The sequence below is a fragment of the Poeciliopsis prolifica genome, unplaced genomic scaffold (genome assembly GCF_027474105.1).
Source record: "Poeciliopsis prolifica strain line A6 unplaced genomic scaffold, Auburn_PproV2 SCAFFOLD027, whole genome shotgun sequence".
Classification (NCBI taxonomy): domain Eukaryota; kingdom Metazoa; phylum Chordata; class Actinopteri; order Cyprinodontiformes; family Poeciliidae; genus Poeciliopsis; species Poeciliopsis prolifica.
Window position 1 is genome coordinate 4,542,405 of NW_026562402.1, and position 17,745 is coordinate 4,560,149.

Genomic DNA, 17,745 nt, shown 5'->3' on the forward strand with positions numbered 1-17,745 from the left:
GGCAGCATGTTCATCCCGCTTCCTGCTCAGATGTGCTCTCAGTGCCACTGAGAAATACCATCCAGCTCACGAGTCTCTACTCCGAGCTCATCACTCTGACAGTGCTTTGGCAGTAAGGAACGCTGCGTTTGGAGGGGGAATAACAGCGAGGGGCAGGTAAATGATGTTCAAACGTGTCATAGTTTCGCAGGGAAAAGCCGCCGGCCCCTCAGGAAATGTCTGACGAATATTAATATGGGGCAACAGCAGTCATGGCGTGCCAAGCCTGCCAGATACAGAGACGGGTTCTTGGTTTAAGGCCACAAAGTGTCGCTTCTCTACTTCTCCCAGCTTTGTCAACCAGCTTCCCACAGTAGTGTGTGGGTGTGTTGATGGTGGGGTGAGGGGGACTCCCATGAACCAGCACTAAGGCACAACTCATTAGGACGCAAACAATCAATTTTCTGTTCTTATTACCTGCTGCTCCGCTTTATTGTCCCACGGGAACACTGAAGCAATGAAGTTGGGGAAAGAGGCTGAGTTATTCCTGAGCACAGAACATGTATTGTGTTCTTTAGCTTTTTTACACAGTGTTGCACTAAAGTTTGATCTAATCCCAAATCCTTTCAAACAGCCAGACGATTAAAGTCCTGCAGGTTTTCTGCTTTTTGGTGGTCTGAGTTCTAGTTATATTAAGACTGCACAGTATCCCTTTTTCAAGGTGATATTTTTAGCTCAATCATTGTTGACCTACAATAGGTGAAGCAGAAATGTTGATGTTAGCTCTGGTTAAAAGAGGTACATGTCATGCTCCTGGAAATCCCTCCAGTGGAAAAAAAAAAAAAAAAAAAAAATCAAACCTGCCGCTGCTCTCTACCCAACTTCAGAGTCATTCCTGCAGCTAGCATCTGCAAAGCAAACAGCTGCAGTGCTCATCTAATGTTCCAACATGAAACTAGAAATAAACAAGATGGCTTTAAATGCTCCTTTTGAAATTTGGATTCGGAATCCCCAATGACTTGACACTGTTTAGCAAGCAAGTAATGACGCATAGAAACACGGACATATGAGTCAAGATGCCTTCTGACCACAGTCACACTGAATCGACAAAAGATTCCTGAAAAGGTTCATGCTTTGAATGCAGCTTATCCATCACTTATCAGTTGGCCAACAGATATGTACCGATACCAAGATGAGCTTTTGTATTGCTTTATTTCTGCCAGGTGACCTTGTATGTGCTAACAGGCGTCTTTAATTGAAATGTACTACTATTATTAAAGATGGGATTTTAACTTGTTCATTTAGATTAGTTAATTAAATCGATTTCAACATGTTAGAAATGTTGATTTAATCAATTGCTTTTTTACTTATTGGATGTACATACGGCCCTGTGTAATATGTTGCGTGTTTCTGAAGCACAAGCTACAGCCACGCACAACGGAAACGCACGACAGAGCTGCCTCTCTTGCAGCCCCAGTGTGCATTCGTTTCTGCTTCAAAAACAACGCGAAGCAGAATTGAATACTGGAAAACACTACTGCTGTGTTCAAGATGTACAAACTTGGGCAGATCGCCGCAGTTATTCAAGCCTCAAATAGCATTTCAATTGCTAAACATGCTTCGGCAGCACAGATGTCCCCAATGTCAGGATTCACAATCTGTCGGTTTGTCCATTCATCTTCTTCCGCTTCTCCAAAGTTGGGTCAAACTTAGCAGCCTAAGTAAGGAGAACCAGCCTTCGCTCTCCCCAGACACTTTGGCCAGGGTTCCTCCAGGAGAACCCAGGCCATCTGGGAAACAAAGTCCTTCCAGCATGTCCTCTGGATCTCCACGTTTCCATAGAAGCTCCATGAACAATCAGGGCTTCCTGAAACACCAGAACGGTGAGAGGCCAGAATAGCACTTTGCTCCACTCTGGTGGTTGAAGAACCAGGAGATTAAACAGCTGTAAATGACTTTGCTGTGGAGCTCATGTTTCTTCTATCAGCTACTTGGCAACTAAGAGGGGTTTTGAATTGAAAATGTTTATTTTGTTTATATATCATTTGATTAACGTTTTATTATTTAACTTAAGCTGATTCAAAATGAATCTGAGCTTGTGGTTTTTAAATTATAAATGTCTATTTTGCTGGAATATGATTTTCTATTATAATGCAATAAATTTTGATGATTTAATAATAGACCCTGCATTTAACTCAATTAAACATTTTGGATCGAATCTCACCACAAATTACTACCAAGCTGAAGTATGCTGACGGAGGCAATAAAGTACATTAAACATGCACTCCATCAAACAAAATGGGCTCCCAAAATCAAGAACTTAAATGTTGCTTGAATAGCAACTGTTGTAATCAAATGCATTCAGCATTAAACATGGAGAGAAATTCAGCTCCACACAAACAGAAAATGAGCCAATGACATGACAGGATCTTCATGCATCTCGGCATTGAGATGTGGTGAATACGAATGTGTCATGACGTCGGTGATGGTGGAACCAAATTCACAGAAACAGCAGCAGCAGAGAGTGGAGTTGAAACTTTCACAAAAAGATGATAAACAAAAACTTGTAGCAGGATTTAACAGGAGGAACTGAGGCTGAGTAGTATATATACTGGGGATGTTGATTACTAGAACAAGGAACAGATGGCCGACTAGAAGCAGGTTGCAGGTGTGAGGGAAGAGCGCAGAAGGCAGACTGAGAGTACATAAGAGACAAGGAAATGAATACAACACTAAAGAATAACTAGAAATAAGGAACATCATTAAACTAGACAAGGAATAACTCAAAACAAGAAATAAACATCATAAACTACAATCACTAGGAAAGGACTAAACTAAAGTAAAACACACACAAGACTGATCTAAGCAAAGAAAGAGGCTAAGTAATACTGAATAATACACAAATCTCAAAACAAGCCAGAATCCCATCAGAATGGGCATTTTCAGAGACTTTGGTTGTTTGTGTAAGACTGGATGGTACTGGGATGTTCCTCAGCCACCATTTCCCAGGTGTACAGAAAAAGAAGGAGAAAATACTGCATCTATTGAGCAGTTGAGTGGATAAAACGTTATTGTTGCTGTCAGAGGGAGAGGAGAATGATTCTGGATGCCAGAAAGGCAACAGCAGTTCTAATCAAGAGGTAATGTAAGCAGAACACCGTCTTTGATCACCAAGCTTGAAGCTTGGGCCGCAGCAGCAGAAAACAGGAAACTAAGGCTACTATTAACACGGCTCATTGACTTTCAACAGTACCAGATTGGAAAAAAACATTTCCTGCTTCAGTCTCTGTTTCAGCAGTAGTGGTACACCGTGGACAGACCACCGGTCCAGCTGACTCTACGCCTCAAAGAATTAAGGAGGATCTGAACGGGAAAGGGCTCCAAAACCGAACCAGCTCAACATACCTCATAAAGTGGCAGGTGAACATAGACTTCTCGCCAGTGTGTTGACTTCACAAAGCTAGACACACGAGGCCCACAGATGACTTCATGTCACAATCACAGTCACATGTGCAGTTCATCTAATAACTCATTACACATGCTTCCAACTCAAATCAGACTTGAGCTTCCAGATAGAGATCAGTTCTGATGACGGTCCATGTCCACACACATTCATTGAACCAAGCTCAATTATTTTTTTAGTAGACACTAGTTATTGCAGGGAGAATTCACAAATACTTCAGACGCCCTTCTGAAAATTAAATATTTATGCATACTTACTGAAGAAACCTTTGACGACCCACTGGACTGAATTCTGTCCATTTTTTTATGAAACTGACACCATTTTTCTCAAATTGTGATAAACATACATTAAGATGAGAATAATTCTAAAAACCCACACGATTATTTTTAATCTGATCTGCCACTGTTTTTATCCTTTTATTGTGTGAATAAAAAGTAAAGTGCAGCACAAATGTTTCAGAATGAATAAGTGAGTATGTGTGTGATTAATGATTCCCTTTTATTTGCCTTGTTGCTTCACCCGGGGGGGGAACACGTGGTGTAGGAGTCGACGCAGTGTTTAGAACTACATCAGTCGTTTCTAACACCCTCCCCACACCCTGATCATCAACAGGAGGGTGTGTTCTGTGTGTTGTTTAAGGCCTTCATATATACAGTAGAGCCAGAGGCTGATGAAGGCACTCCAGAATGCATAATGACGGCTGCGTGCTCTGCCGTGCTGAGCTGACTCACATTAAATGTGGGCGTGCAGCCTTTTGTTGTTTTTCAGATGTGTTTTAAGTGAAATGTCAGGGCGTGGAGTCAGAGCACAGATCATGTGTGAGCAGCTGTCTGTCAGGAAGCAACACACAATGCCAGGTGACAGGAAAATGTGGAGTACAGCCTTTTCTAAATGGGAATCAGAGATAATTCTAGGGTTATTTCCAGGGTTTTTCTTATATTACTGCGCACGTTTTATTCAAAAAGGTTGTCCTAAATCAAGTGGATGAGGGTTTAAATTGGTCTTCTAAACATGGGAAAAGCATCAAAGTTAGTATTTGTGGAGTATGGGGGCGCTGATGTGAAAATTTTGGCTGATGTCAATATTTAATTTTGAACTTTGCTCTTTTGGGTGATAACCGACATATTTCACTAACCTTTGGATCCCATGAGAAAAAACAAGCAAATCGCTGACTGCCTCTCTGCTTCTGTTAAACCCCCCACAATTCTGCGCCGCGTCACTAACTTCACTTGGACCTATTACAGCAGGGTGTCATGTTGTGTCTTACAGTCTCACTCTGAGCCGTCTGATATGGCTGACGATCAAGATTTGATAAAGGGGCTCAGACAGTGTGACACAGCTCCAAATTTCTAAATATAAAACATTAAAAGGGTGTCCCAGGTCTGTAAGTGAACCACGGAGCAAACACAAAATCTGGGAAGCCAGACCAAAACCAATTACATCTAAAGCCAGACCTGGCTTTAGATTTAATTTTTGTTCAGACCTGTTTAATTAAATTATTATGATTATTGTGAGCCACCATTCAAAAGTAATGTCTGATTTTCATTGGTATTTTTTTGTATTAACATTTTGATTATCATTGTTATCAATTTCAAGTTATTTAAGTGGCTATTGAGGGCTTCAGTTATTAGCAGAGGATTATCAACAATTATTTTACACCTGTGTGTATTACAATAAAATGAAACGGCATCAAAAGGTTTCTGTATTTTAAAGATGCAATACAAAAAGTGAAACTCGTGGAGATTCCTTACATGCACCGTAATATATTTGGTGACATTTTATTGGAAGGTGTGTGCATAAGAGTGACAGGCCACTGTCATAAACATGACATAACACCTGTCATGAACATGTAGGAGCCTTCATGTCTTTTACCGAATGACAATTCATGTCAAGAGTCATAAACATTCACAAATGTCCTTCATGTTCATGACAGTGCCATGTCAACACACTCCTTCAAATAAAGGGCTGCTATATATTTCAATAGTTGGTTTTCATTCATCTTGATAACTGTGGCTTATCTCTAATAGAAATCCAAAATTCAGTGTCTACGAATATTTTAATATTTTATAATACCAAAAATTAGAGAAGCAGGATCTTCCCAAAGTGCTGCACAGAAAGGGGTAAAGGATTCAGGATTGTGAGGCAAAGTGCATTGAAGAGTTGGGGAACAAACTGGAGCAACTGTCCATCTCTCTTTGCAGCTAGAACATCTTCAACTCTTCTGTGAAGGCCGTCCACAAGGTCTAGAAATGTGTTTATGGAGATTTGTGACCATTCTTCCAGAAGTGCATTTGTGAGGTCACATACTGATGTTGGAGAAGAAGCTTGGCTCTCAGTCTCCACTTTAATTAAACCTAAAGGTGGTCTGTAGGCTTGAGGTCAGGACTCTGTGCAGGCCAGTCAAGTTCAACCACACCTTGTGGTGCAAAGGCATTGCGCCACAATGCCTTTGCACCACAAAGGCATTTCACTGGAACTAAGGGGCCAAACGCAGCTCCTGAAAAACAGCCCCACACCATAATCCCCCTTCCTCCAAACTCTACATTTGGCACAATGCAGACAGACAAGAACAGTTCTCCTGCCAATCACCAAACCCAGACTCTTCCATCAGATTGCCACATGGAGAAGCGTGACTCGTCACTCCAGAGAATGAGCATCTCCTGCTCTAGAGTCCATTGGCATCGTACTTCACACCATTGCATCTGACACTTTGCATTGCACTTGGTGATGTATGACTTGGATGCAGCTGCTCGACCATGGAAACCCATTCCATGAAGCTCACTGTTCTTGAGCTAATTTTCCCAAACACTTCCATTTTCTTATAATAAGCTGACCATTGAGTGTGGAATATTTAAGAAGGAGAAAATTTCACCACTGGATTTGTTGCACAGGTTCCTATCACAGTTCAACCCTGGAATTCACTGAGATCCTTTTTGATGACATTCTAAACTATTGAAAAGCACTGGGTGTGTTGAAAATGGCTTTTTCTTCAGGCTCAAATTCAATGAAACAAATGTTCTCATTTTGACAATTTAAAGTTCAAATTTAGGTTGGACTTTTACTCGGAAAATGCAACGACATAAAAAAAACCTCACAGTGATTCAGTTCTTACCTGGTCCCAGTCTATATTGCGGAAAAACGTGTGTGACTTGATATCTGTGAAGCCTGTTTGGACCTGGCAACCCAAGCGCTCCTTGGGATCCTGTAGGGATGAGACCCTGGTCAGAGTCATGCTTACAGACACCCTGCAAGTACGTAGTGAATGTCCGTCCCATCTTTTGCTGCACCGAGGCCGTTTCACGACCGGATGCTGAATATAATGATCTACGTTAAATAACTGGATGACAGAAGTTTGAACAGAGACCTTTGCTGCCCGTCGAAACACCTTGCTGTTTTTCTACACACAGAGCTCCCAGAGGTGATGGGTGTGGATGGCTCTCACCTTGTTTAGAAAGCCCTTCAGCACGCTGGCAGCTTTCACTGACAGAGACCTCGGGATGCGAATGGGCTTCTCGAGGATAACTGTCGACAAAAAAAAAGAAGGACGGCAACAGGAGAAGAGAAAGAAGACAGAGACAATGAAAGGGCAGTCGTGAGTTGGGAGAAGATGATTCAACCTGCCTGTGGGTGACCATGTCTGCTGAGTGGGAGTCGGAGGAAGGGAGGACACGAAGTGAACGCTGCTCTGTTTTCTGTATCACGTTCCATGCTCCACTAATAACCTTGGAACTCGCACAAATGAGAAGAGCTTGAAAACAGATTTTTTTTTTTTTCACCTTAAAACCTCACTTCAAGGATGTCCAAAGCATTCATGCTGAATTTCTGTTCAAGGTAATGTGATCAAAGAGTTTTTTTTCACTCCAGTTTCAGAATTACACACTGAAAAGTGGCTCTGTGTGGCGTTTACACACTTCAAACCGCAGCTACTAACTTCTCTGCTTTAGATCTTTCTGGAATCGTGCCACTCCTGGTGGCAGCAAGTAGGAATTTCTCTGTTAGCTCTGATTTGTTCTTTCTCAAGACTTTAGTTCAAATTTATTTTGTGTGTTTTTTATGCATGTTAGGACAATTAATCGCTCTGGTTCTGAATGCTGCACAGAGGGAAGAATTTTGACTGTTTTACATTAGAACATTTGCCATCACCCCAAAACTCAGAGGCGTAGAAAATGGAGGTTTTGTGGATGCAGAGCAGAACCAGCGAGCGGAGAAAGAAGGAGGAAGTTCAATATGGCAGGCAATGATCATACCCAGACTCCAACAGCTTTCTGCCCAAACAACTAGATAGAGAAGGAGCAGCTTCAGCAAATTTAATACTGAGCTGTTAGCATATAATACCAGGAAATTGTCAAAATCCATCCTGCCTACAGCAAGGACTCTGTGACGAGACTTGGATGATACAAGTTACAATGACATTTAATTTAACGTCTAGATAGATATTTTTCATTATTTTTGAATCGAGAGGCTGAGAGATTTAGACAAATGACTCACGTCAAGGAAGGGTTGAAAATTGACTATTAGTCAAATATTAGTTTGTGTTTTTATTTGTGTTGGATTTTGAATGCTGTATTAAGTTGACATTGGTTTTTTTATATAACTAAAATCCCACATTTGTTTTGCAAACCAGGTTATGTTAAAGTTCTTGGCACTAACACCATTTCAGTACAAATAAATTAGATTCAGTCCACATCATAATGTAGCATTGCAAATATTGTATCATTTTAAATACTATGTACAGTAAAACAACATAATAATTCAATAACATTCTTATAATGTATCTACATCCTGTGAGGTAATTTGCTCATTTTTACATTTCTTAAATTCTCCCCTCTTATTTGTGCTTTGACATAAATTTCTGGTTGATTATCAGAATAACTGCAATGTTCTCTGGTCTCCGAGTGTCTTAGCTCTGGGGATGGCATGTGCTGCACCGACAGCCAAAGCACACCCATGGCACCGGCTCCATCTCGGTGCCATATGGTGGGTGGCTCTTCTAGTGAAAGGGTCGGTTTCCGTTGGCAGGCGTTGGTCCAGGAAACCTGCTGATCAGCCACAGTAAAACCACCAGGAGGATGGTACTGGTGGCAGATGCTAGCTGTAGCACTGTGCTATAAGCTCCTGACTGTCACAGCTGAGACAAAGTGCGTCACACTGTAGTATGGAGGAATTTCTGCTGCTGCGGACAGTGCGAGGAAGAGAGGAGGAGGTGATGGGGTTGCGCTATGTGAGGAGACCATATGGCTCGAGGAAACACAAACACAAATAGAAGCAGAGAAATTCTCCACAATGATGAAGTGTGATGACACCTACAGCTCGCTTTCTGCTGAGCTCTCACTCTTTAGCACGCTGTTGCAACAAAGTTCAAAACTGGAGGCAAGACAGTTGGATCTGTATCAGGCATCTTTTTTTATCCAAAAAAATTGTATCAATATTGAAACATCCAATGATGATTGTCCATATGCAAATGAAACATGTCTCTTCAGGTCTCTATAGAGAGAGCTGCTACAGGTATTAAAGACATACCTAAAAACTACTGAGGTGAACAAGTAAGTCCAGTTTATAAGTTTTAACATGAAGAAAACGGTATACTGATGTAAGAAAAAAAATACACACACGAACCACAAAGTAGGGATGCAAGCAATTGATTGACTTCTGACTAATTGTTGTTTAATGGTTTAATATATTAAAATGAGTTCCTTTCGACTAACTAATAACATGAGCTTACACTTTCTTTCAGTGTTGCAGCACATCATCATCCTGAAGCCAGAACTGATTGTAAGAAAAATAAACATGGCGGAACCATCCGAGAAAAGGAAAGAGGAATGCTCCAAACAGAGTCCGCTATCGGATGCTAGTTGCAAAGTTATCACCTTAACGTACAGAGTTAAGGTGCTTGGCGTTTATTCAGCCGATCAGCAAGACAGAGAGCACTGTCAACTTCTCAATCAAAAATGATCGATGTGCCACGAATGATGCGGAAATTTTTTAGCTTGATAGAAAAAGATGTGATGCCAATAAGCACAGTTGATTTTGAGGGAGGTTGTGAGTGAGAGCACTTTATGGAGCCACGTTTTAACATTCCTTCAGGAGAAACTATAACTGCCTGTTTAGAGGTTCACTACAACAAGAGGGAAGCTGAATTGGAAGATGGACTAACAACACAAAGGGTACTGATAAAGTATTTTAGAACTGAATAAATTGAAGAGAATCTTGACAAACAGCAGGTGGGATGAACATGTTGGTTTCTGCTCAGAGTGCATGTCTACAATCATCCGACCGGCTGAGAGTGTTTCTGGATGCTGACATGTTGCTCCCGGAAAACTTGAACATCTTCTTAGAGTGAAGCCACAGTTTAGTTTCCCTCTTATTGGAGCCATGTGTGTGTTGTTGCAACAGCTCTGTGTAAATACATGAGTTGGGCCAACCTTTTAAAACCACATCAGTTTTATTTGATTGAGAAAATCCCCAAAACCTCACTCAAGAAATCTGACTACCCACCTCCCATCCTTCAGTCCATGTTTTAAGAAGGTAGTGAAATGTTGTATTAAAAGACTAATCCTTTAGTTTATGACACAAATATTTCACTGACAGAAATGGTAACTTCCATGTAGTCAGTGAAACCTGGCATTTTAGTAACTGGAGCTCATTTGTTCCTGGATTGACTGATCCTCCACTTCGATACGTCCAGCTTCTGATGCAAACTGATGACATCAACCAAACACTGATTCAGCTCCCTCAGCTGCTGTCCAAGTTGAGTCCTTCCTCAACAGATGGAGGCCTCCATCTTGGAACAAAGCGACCCTGCTGTGGTGAGCAGGGCTGCAGCCATCCTGCAGTTGAATGAACATAGATGCTATCCATAGATCCATACACAGTTTTCTTGATGCTCAGGCCAGATTAGGTCATCATGTAGAGTCAGTCCTGGGCTTGATTTCTGACAGGTGCAAGAAATTGCATCATTCAGTTTGTATTTTACCTCTGACCCGTTGGGCACCCCTACTTCCCATACCCCACATACCCCATTGTTTTATCGTCTCAAACCAAACCTGTCTGAAGACTCTGTTTTCCAGGTTTTTGTATTCAGGAAGGTTTAAAGGTTTTGTCTAAAATCTTAAATTAATGTCCCTCTCCATTTAGTTAATACGGAACTGGTGGGACGAGGCGACAGTCGCTTGTCCTCATCCAGCTAAGCAACTGTCATACTTTGTGCATGTGAAATTTTGGCTGAAAAAGCAACACTAGAAGTTGATAAATGTTCAATTTTTGTTGCTGTCTGCTGTCATTCGTCGCTCCCCTTGTGTCAAGCCCGTAACGTTGTACTGTGAACCACATAACCTTCAGCAGGAGAGAAATAGGTAGATTGATTAATCTGCTTTATGTATTGCCAACACATTAAAATCTTCAGATTGATAGCACGCCTCAACACATTAGCATTAATTATAAAGTGAATTATGGCATTGGATCTCTCTGTGTCATGTTGTATTATATTGTATTAGATGTAATTGAATTTTATCATCCTACTGTGACTGTTGTGTTAGTTAGCTTTGGTCCTCACAGAATAACACAGTGCAGGTCTAAAGAACTAATCTCGACAAATCCCTCCCTAGCAACTGTTGGGATTTCTCCAAATGTGTCCTTATAAAAATAAAATAGTGACAAACATTGAAGCATTTCCTGCTCAGAACCCTGGATCCGTCACCAACATTTCGTCACTGAACCGACAGAAGAGAGTTCTGTGATTTCAGGTGGCTCAGGATAATGATCTGGCTCCATCTCTGCTCGATGAAAAATCCATCAGCTGCCAAATGAAGCAAACGCATGAAGGAAACACTCCACTGGTCCTCACATGCAACCAAGTCCCATTTGTTATAGAGGCCATGATGTACTGCCAAATCCTCCAGGGCTCATGTGGGGCAGGACTTCATACTGAGGATGTGTTTTCAGCCAACGTCATTCCGAGTTCAAGCGTTAATAATTTCACCTCTTTTAAAGATTTATGTGATAACATGAACTGTTATGGTATTTGAAGAAAACCGTTTGCAGTCACAGATTCCATCCAGTTACACTGAAGCAGCAGAAACTGATCAGGAGTGGCTTTCCAAATGTTCGTCGCTCGCCTGGATAGTGGATGGTGTGTCTGTAGTTGTTCAGCGTTAGTCCAGACCTACGGTATGTTACTGCCAGATCATGCAGACAAAGATGATTTCCAGTTCAAGGTCTAGTTTTTCTCTGTAGCACTGAAAAAATCTAGATAGTAAAAAATGGCCCAACTTTCACACACTGTATACATTCTGTATACTTCATTTGTCTTGAAGTGTCATTTCATGACATAGACATGCCGTCAAATAAAATGTTATTTAAAGTATAATCAACTATTAAGGCTTAAACCAAAATGAAGCATTTGTAAAGTGAGCCAAGTGAAGGAAACCTCTGGAATACTTTGAGTTTTCAGTTGACCTTTCAGTCCATGAAGTGACTAAACCCAATCACGTCCAGTTCAGAGTGAAGGCAAGCAGCGCAAATGACTGTGTCTCACCTTGGAAGAGGTATTCCTCTGTGTTCATGTCAGGATTGTCAGTAATAATATCAAACGGAGACCTTCCGGCCATCATCTCGAACATCAGCACACCCAGAGCCCACCAGTCTACACTGAAGCCTGGGGGAAAACACACACAGGACGGAATGGTAACAAAGCAAAGTTCATCATCATAAACTAACCTCAGCAACACTTTTGCTGCTTAGCACTAACACACATTCACAGACACTCACGTATGACATAGTTTAAAGCAGCTCAGCAACCTTACAGGACAGAAATCCTGAAATTAAACTATTGTTCCATCTCTGGACCATCACACTAAACAGCCGGCATGTTCTCACCATAGTCCTCTCCCCTCAGGATTTCTGGTGCAATGTAGTTGGGGGTCCCACAGAAAGTGCTGGTGGTGTCCCCTGGTCTGATGCCCTCCTGGTAGGTGGATTATAATGTGATGTGAGCAACAGCATCAATGGGGGACAACAACAAAAACAGAGGTTATGCTAGAGCTTCCAGTTCAGGCTGCTCAGTTTGCTAGACAACACGGTCAGAACTTCAGTAAATGTTTGGTTCTTGTAGACCTTGCACATGCCATAGTCCGTAAGCTTGATGTGTCCTTCGTGGTCCAACAGAACGTTGTCAAGTTTTAGATCTCGGTAAATTATCCCCTTCTCATGAAGGAAGTTCAGAGCGATGCAGATTTCAGCAGCATAAAATCTGTGAAAAAAATGTTTGAATAGTCACGCAGCGACACCAGCTTTGAAAAATATAAAAATGTATATAACTAAAAGAATAAACCACAGGACTAAGCTGATACTTCAGAATTAAATACAAAAACAATTGTAAAACAGTAGAGCCAGAAAAAAAGGTTTGTAAAAAAGGTTTTCTTGAGTTTTCATTTTTGTGTTCATATTCACGTCAACAGTCAATTGTGTATCATTTTCTTTCTGCATGGTCCGTCACATTAAATTTCAATAAAATATATTAATGTTTGTGGTTGTGATGAGACAAAATATGGAAAAGTTCAATAAACATGTTAAAAACACAGATGTGGAAGGGGTCACTGCACTTTTCAAATGACTTCATATGGCATTGTGATCACATATTTCTGTAGTTGTTCTTAATCACGGCACACACAACTTAACAAAAAAATAAACTCTCGGAAGTGTAAAAGGAAACAGACATTAAAGTTTATTTGGTTTCCTGCTGCTGTCAATGAGCTGGTCGCTCTGAGTTTCCTTGCGCTTCTCTAGTTTCTGACTCGTTGGAGCAGGGTTCCTAAACTCTCCCGCTAAATAAGTGAAACTTTGGACAGCGCTGTGGCGGCACATTGCAGCAGATCCTTCAGTCTCCTGCTGTGAGTCAGGCTAGGAGGCCGTTTGGTGATGATAAAATGTACTTGGAGTGCTTCTTTGGTGAGTCAGCGGTGTGTTTTCTCTCTGTGTGTAGGTAGTGTTTTCTGTCTCTTGGAGACAAGCCTTCATTAACTCTGACAAGGCTTTCTGTGTCTGGCTGCTGTAAACCAATGATTGTCAAACAGTGACGGGGGGGGGAGTCTGCGTTTGACAGAGGAATCACAGATCCCACGGCGCTCCCCCACATCTCGGCTCTGGCAGCCTCTGTTGTTCCTCTGCTGCCTTCAGACGGCGCAGAGACATGTCCTATCAGCATCACCCGCGTCGCCCACTGCGCGGGGGAGCGCGTCAGGGCTCTGTCTAAGAGCGCGGCTCATGAATATGTACAATCGTGATGAGTGCTTAACATGCTGCTTTGCATATGTACAGCCACTGTCTCCAGGTTGCAGATTGAAGAGGCCGATCAGGGGCCCAACGGTGCCTCTCTAAATTACAGAGCCTTTGATCCGAAATTTATCAGAGCTGCAGTTGGAGTGCCCCTGAAGCAGACAGGCACAATGAATTATGGGTGCTCGCTGCATTTCTTCAAGATGTAAAGAAGTCTTGATTCAGATTTGGAAGCATCACGTCTCCGCGAGGATCTGCTCGGTGTGAAAACGGAGGCCCCGGAGGAAAATGTTTATAAAAAGATCTTTAGTCTCTATCGCCGACCGCACTTCGCCAGATCCTTTCATAAAACCGATGCTTTTTGTTCTCAGAGAACATCCCATCCCTCCAGTGAGTCCACGTTTAAACAGCTGGTGGTTCCACGCATGCGTCTCCTGAGCAGCTGTCACATCAGCTTAACCAAAGTCCAATAAAAGCACCGTTTACTGATCCTCCTGGCCCTGCAGCAGATGCCTCTCGGCTCTAATCTGGCCCACGGAGATTTTTATTACAGCGGATGCAGAAAATCCAAATACAATTAAATGACTACCTCAAAATGACGCCGACACATGAAAAACCTATAATAGTAGCCTTGCATGTGAATGAAGGCTGGCTAAGGAGGTCTGATTGCAGAACTGGACAGAGACTTGGATCGTGTGTGAAAACAGCTGCTGAACATCTGGATGCTTACCTGGCATGTTCCTCTGGGAGTTTCCGCTGCCGTTGCATATGAAACATCAGATCCCCACCATTCACATATTCGATCACCAGAAATAACCTGAAAATACAGCCAGGACTTTTTTAATCACCCACACTGTGGTACACATCAACAAGGACCATTTAACATGATAAATGGCTTCACTCTACAGTTTGCCATACACACATTCACACACTGAATATTACTTTCGAAATAAAACGCACACTAAAGAAATACCTGTGGTTAGTCAAAGTAAAGTTCTGCTCGCTATCTCAGAAAAAAGTTTTGAGAAGAAATTTTGAGGTTCATTTAGGTGGGATATACTTTTAGTTTCATTAGGATGGACACACGATTATTTGGAAAAAATCTTCTCTCTCAGCCGTTTGCGTTATTCATGCCATCCAGAAGAAAAACACTTTCTGCATTTTGTTTCGTCTTTACTAAAAACATTCTCCACTGTTGCTTTTAGCAAGTCTTCTAGGATTTTTCACACTACTGACCACTAAGAAATGCTAATGGAATATGCTGGATGGACTGGGCAACTCTACCTCTTTTTTCCTTTTCCCCAACTTATGAAAGCTAGAAGGATGATGAGATAAGACAAGGAGACATTCTCAGAGTTGATCTGCTAAAGTCTGGAAGCTCTTAATGCTTGAGCTGGGTTGAACAATGAGTCACCAAAGGTTCATTTAGGATTCAAGCTACCGCCTTCTAAACTCTGATCATTACAAATAGGTTATGCGTTTTAGTTTTATCACCTTTGATTTCTGTAGTCTCTTTGGTTACTGATGTTTCTCATTACTAAATACCTGTCAATAAAGATTCATTTGATTAAATGTAAATTTGTACATTTATTCAAGCAGTAGGTGTTGATTTGCCTCTTAGTTGATAATTAAGACCAACAAATTATAGGTTAATGTGATTTGAAATGTAACGTAAAAAAAGCCTTTATTCATTGCTGTAAGAATCGTCAGCAAATGCAGGAAAACCTTCAGTGTCCAACTTATGAAGGGAATGTGATCACACGACTACTGAGAACTGCAAACACAACGGTGTGTAGTGCAAAAAGCAAACAAGAGAGGAGAGCTGATCAAATATGTTGAGGAAAGTATAAAAAAAGGAATATCATGACAGAGTGTAAAGTTCTGTTTAGTCATGCATTTGTTTAAAAGGGCCTGGAGTTGCTCGGCAGATTGTCATGTGATTTCTGTCTAAAATGTCCTGATCAGATATTGATCCAAATGCAGGAATATTGGACTTCCTTATCCAAAGATTGGTTAGCTGATTTATCATTCTATTAAAGGCAGAAAATATCAAGACAGGATCTGAGGAGTAAATACATTTTTATTTTTTATTTAAAATGTCCTAGTGTTCAGAGAGCACAAAACAGTTGTAGCCGAGAAAGGCTGGCCTGTAAATCAGCACCGTCAGTCTTATCTGGCTCTTACCGACTTTCTGTCTGGAAACAGGAGTGGAGGCCGACTAAGAATGGATTTGTAGACGCCTGCTCAAACACATGCTTCTCTGTCTGCACCCAGTCAATATCCTGCAGAGAAGAGCAAAGACGGAGATGGCAGATAATTACAATCAATCTGTCTGATCGATAGGCTTCCTCAGACAGAGTGACACTCCTGCGATCAGTCGGTGTTAATGCTCAGGGTGATTTAGACTGTTTGCTTCTCTGAGTCGTCCCAGATAACAGACTGCACCTTGAAGGATTGGCTGGAACAAGGAAACATTAGAAACTTGTCTTGCAAACTTAATGACTTACACAAGTGACAGACTGACAGGAATCACTGCAGCTCAGGAATGCTGTAGAAACCCTCATGAGACCCAAATGTTTCTATCATGCACATCCCGTTTCATTCCTCATAGAACATTAAAAGAAGTCTTATTTAAGCAAAACAGTGATAACAACAAGGCCAAATCAGTAAATAAAATTATTTACTGATTTGGCCCCTTTGTGATAAAGGCTTTTTTTTATACTGGAAATGACTAAATGTATTATACAGATAGAAGTAGAAAGACAGTCTGAGAAAACTGCATCAGAAAAAACAATGATCCCACAATGACAACTAAAGCACACGTATTCTGTGTAAATAAACAATGCATTCATAGTGGATGAAGTAATTCTGAATAATTTCATGTTGAGGAGCAGAATGTGAAGCACAAGCAAAAGAAAATCAGATTTCAGAAACGTCAAACATTTTTCAGTCACTGAGGGCTAAAAGCGGCCTGACAACAAAGGAATCTCAAAACTACCAAAGCAATCTAATGAGAAATGAGAAATCTGCAAATTATCACTTGCAGAAATTGCTTCTTTTTTTTTTTAATCAACAAACTATTTAGTTACAGGTCCCATCATTTCTGTCCAAGCATGTTTCATTTGTTTTTGTTGTTGGTTTTTTTTTTATTGTCTTTGTTGAATTCAAAGGTAGTGCATGATTTTAATTTATTACCAGTGTCATTGATTTTTTATTTATGACTTTTTTAACTTTATAATTTTAAGCAGGTCCATAGAAAAAAACTTTATTTTAAAATGTAAACACTATGTTTGCTTTAGATGGAGCTGAAATATGTACAGTTTAATTTGAATTTATGTCCCTGACATACATGAAAGTTTGTTTGTGCTTTGCTGCTGTTTTCTTTTGCTGCAACATGCTCTGGAAGTAAATCTGAGACTGTTGGAACGTGTTCAGTTGCCTTTAAATGGTCTCACACTTGTAATGGAAATGCATGTGAGTGTTGAGCAGCAGGGTTGACTATGTGGATCCATAATGCCCTCCATTAGGGCCAAACAGTTTATTCTGCTATTGACTCTAGTTTGGAGTTCATAATTGGATTCAATAAGATTTGAAAAGTCAAGACATATTATCAATTTTGTTCATTTACCAAAAGAAACAGCCAGAAGGACTAGATCCCTCTTTGATAAAATAAACACATACACTCTTAACAATATAATGCCTTTTAATTCATTTTCTTCTTGCCTAGCTGAAACTACAACTTATAATTTACGCCTTGAGAATATGCACATGGAAGTTTTACAAGTTTTTTTCCACTATTTCAGTTCATGTTGTTCAGACTGAAACCTTTCCAGCTCAGGTAGCAGCACTAAGACATCGGGTCTCATTTCCTTGTACAGGCCTGTTTTAAAGAAAGAATAGATCTAAAGTAAAGCAGAAGGCATTCTGTGGGTGTTGTTGAGAGTTCTGTGATCAGGAATAATGGGGGGGATTTCAGCCCATAAAGTCGGAGAAACTGCTGATTTAAGGGTAATTAAATCAGCTTTCCAAAA

The 17,745-nt window shown here is 40.9% G+C and overlaps 1 protein-coding gene across 6 annotated transcripts in view; it reads right to left on the reverse strand.

The window, feature by feature from the left end:
• Positions 1 to 17,745, reverse strand: part of prkcz (protein kinase C, zeta) — a 91,037-nt gene that overhangs the window by 19,900 nt on the left and 53,392 nt on the right. For 5 of the 6 annotated variants that reach the window (XM_055048460.1, XM_055048461.1, XM_055048464.1 and 2 more), the window contains 7 exons: positions 15,899 to 15,996; positions 14,445 to 14,531; positions 12,554 to 12,689; positions 12,317 to 12,404; positions 11,976 to 12,095; positions 6,885 to 6,964; positions 6,555 to 6,644 (listed from right to left, as the gene is read on the reverse strand). In XM_055048460.1, the coding sequence (XP_054904435.1) occupies positions 6,555 to 6,644; positions 6,885 to 6,964; positions 11,976 to 12,095; positions 12,317 to 12,404; positions 12,554 to 12,689; positions 14,445 to 14,531; positions 15,899 to 15,996 (699 nt within the window). Of the gene's footprint in view, positions 1 to 6,554; positions 6,645 to 6,884; positions 6,965 to 9,683; positions 10,374 to 11,975; positions 12,096 to 12,316; positions 12,405 to 12,553; positions 12,690 to 14,444; positions 14,532 to 15,898; positions 15,997 to 17,745 lie in introns of those variants that run through there. The other variant, XM_055048465.1, reaches the window with a different exon arrangement.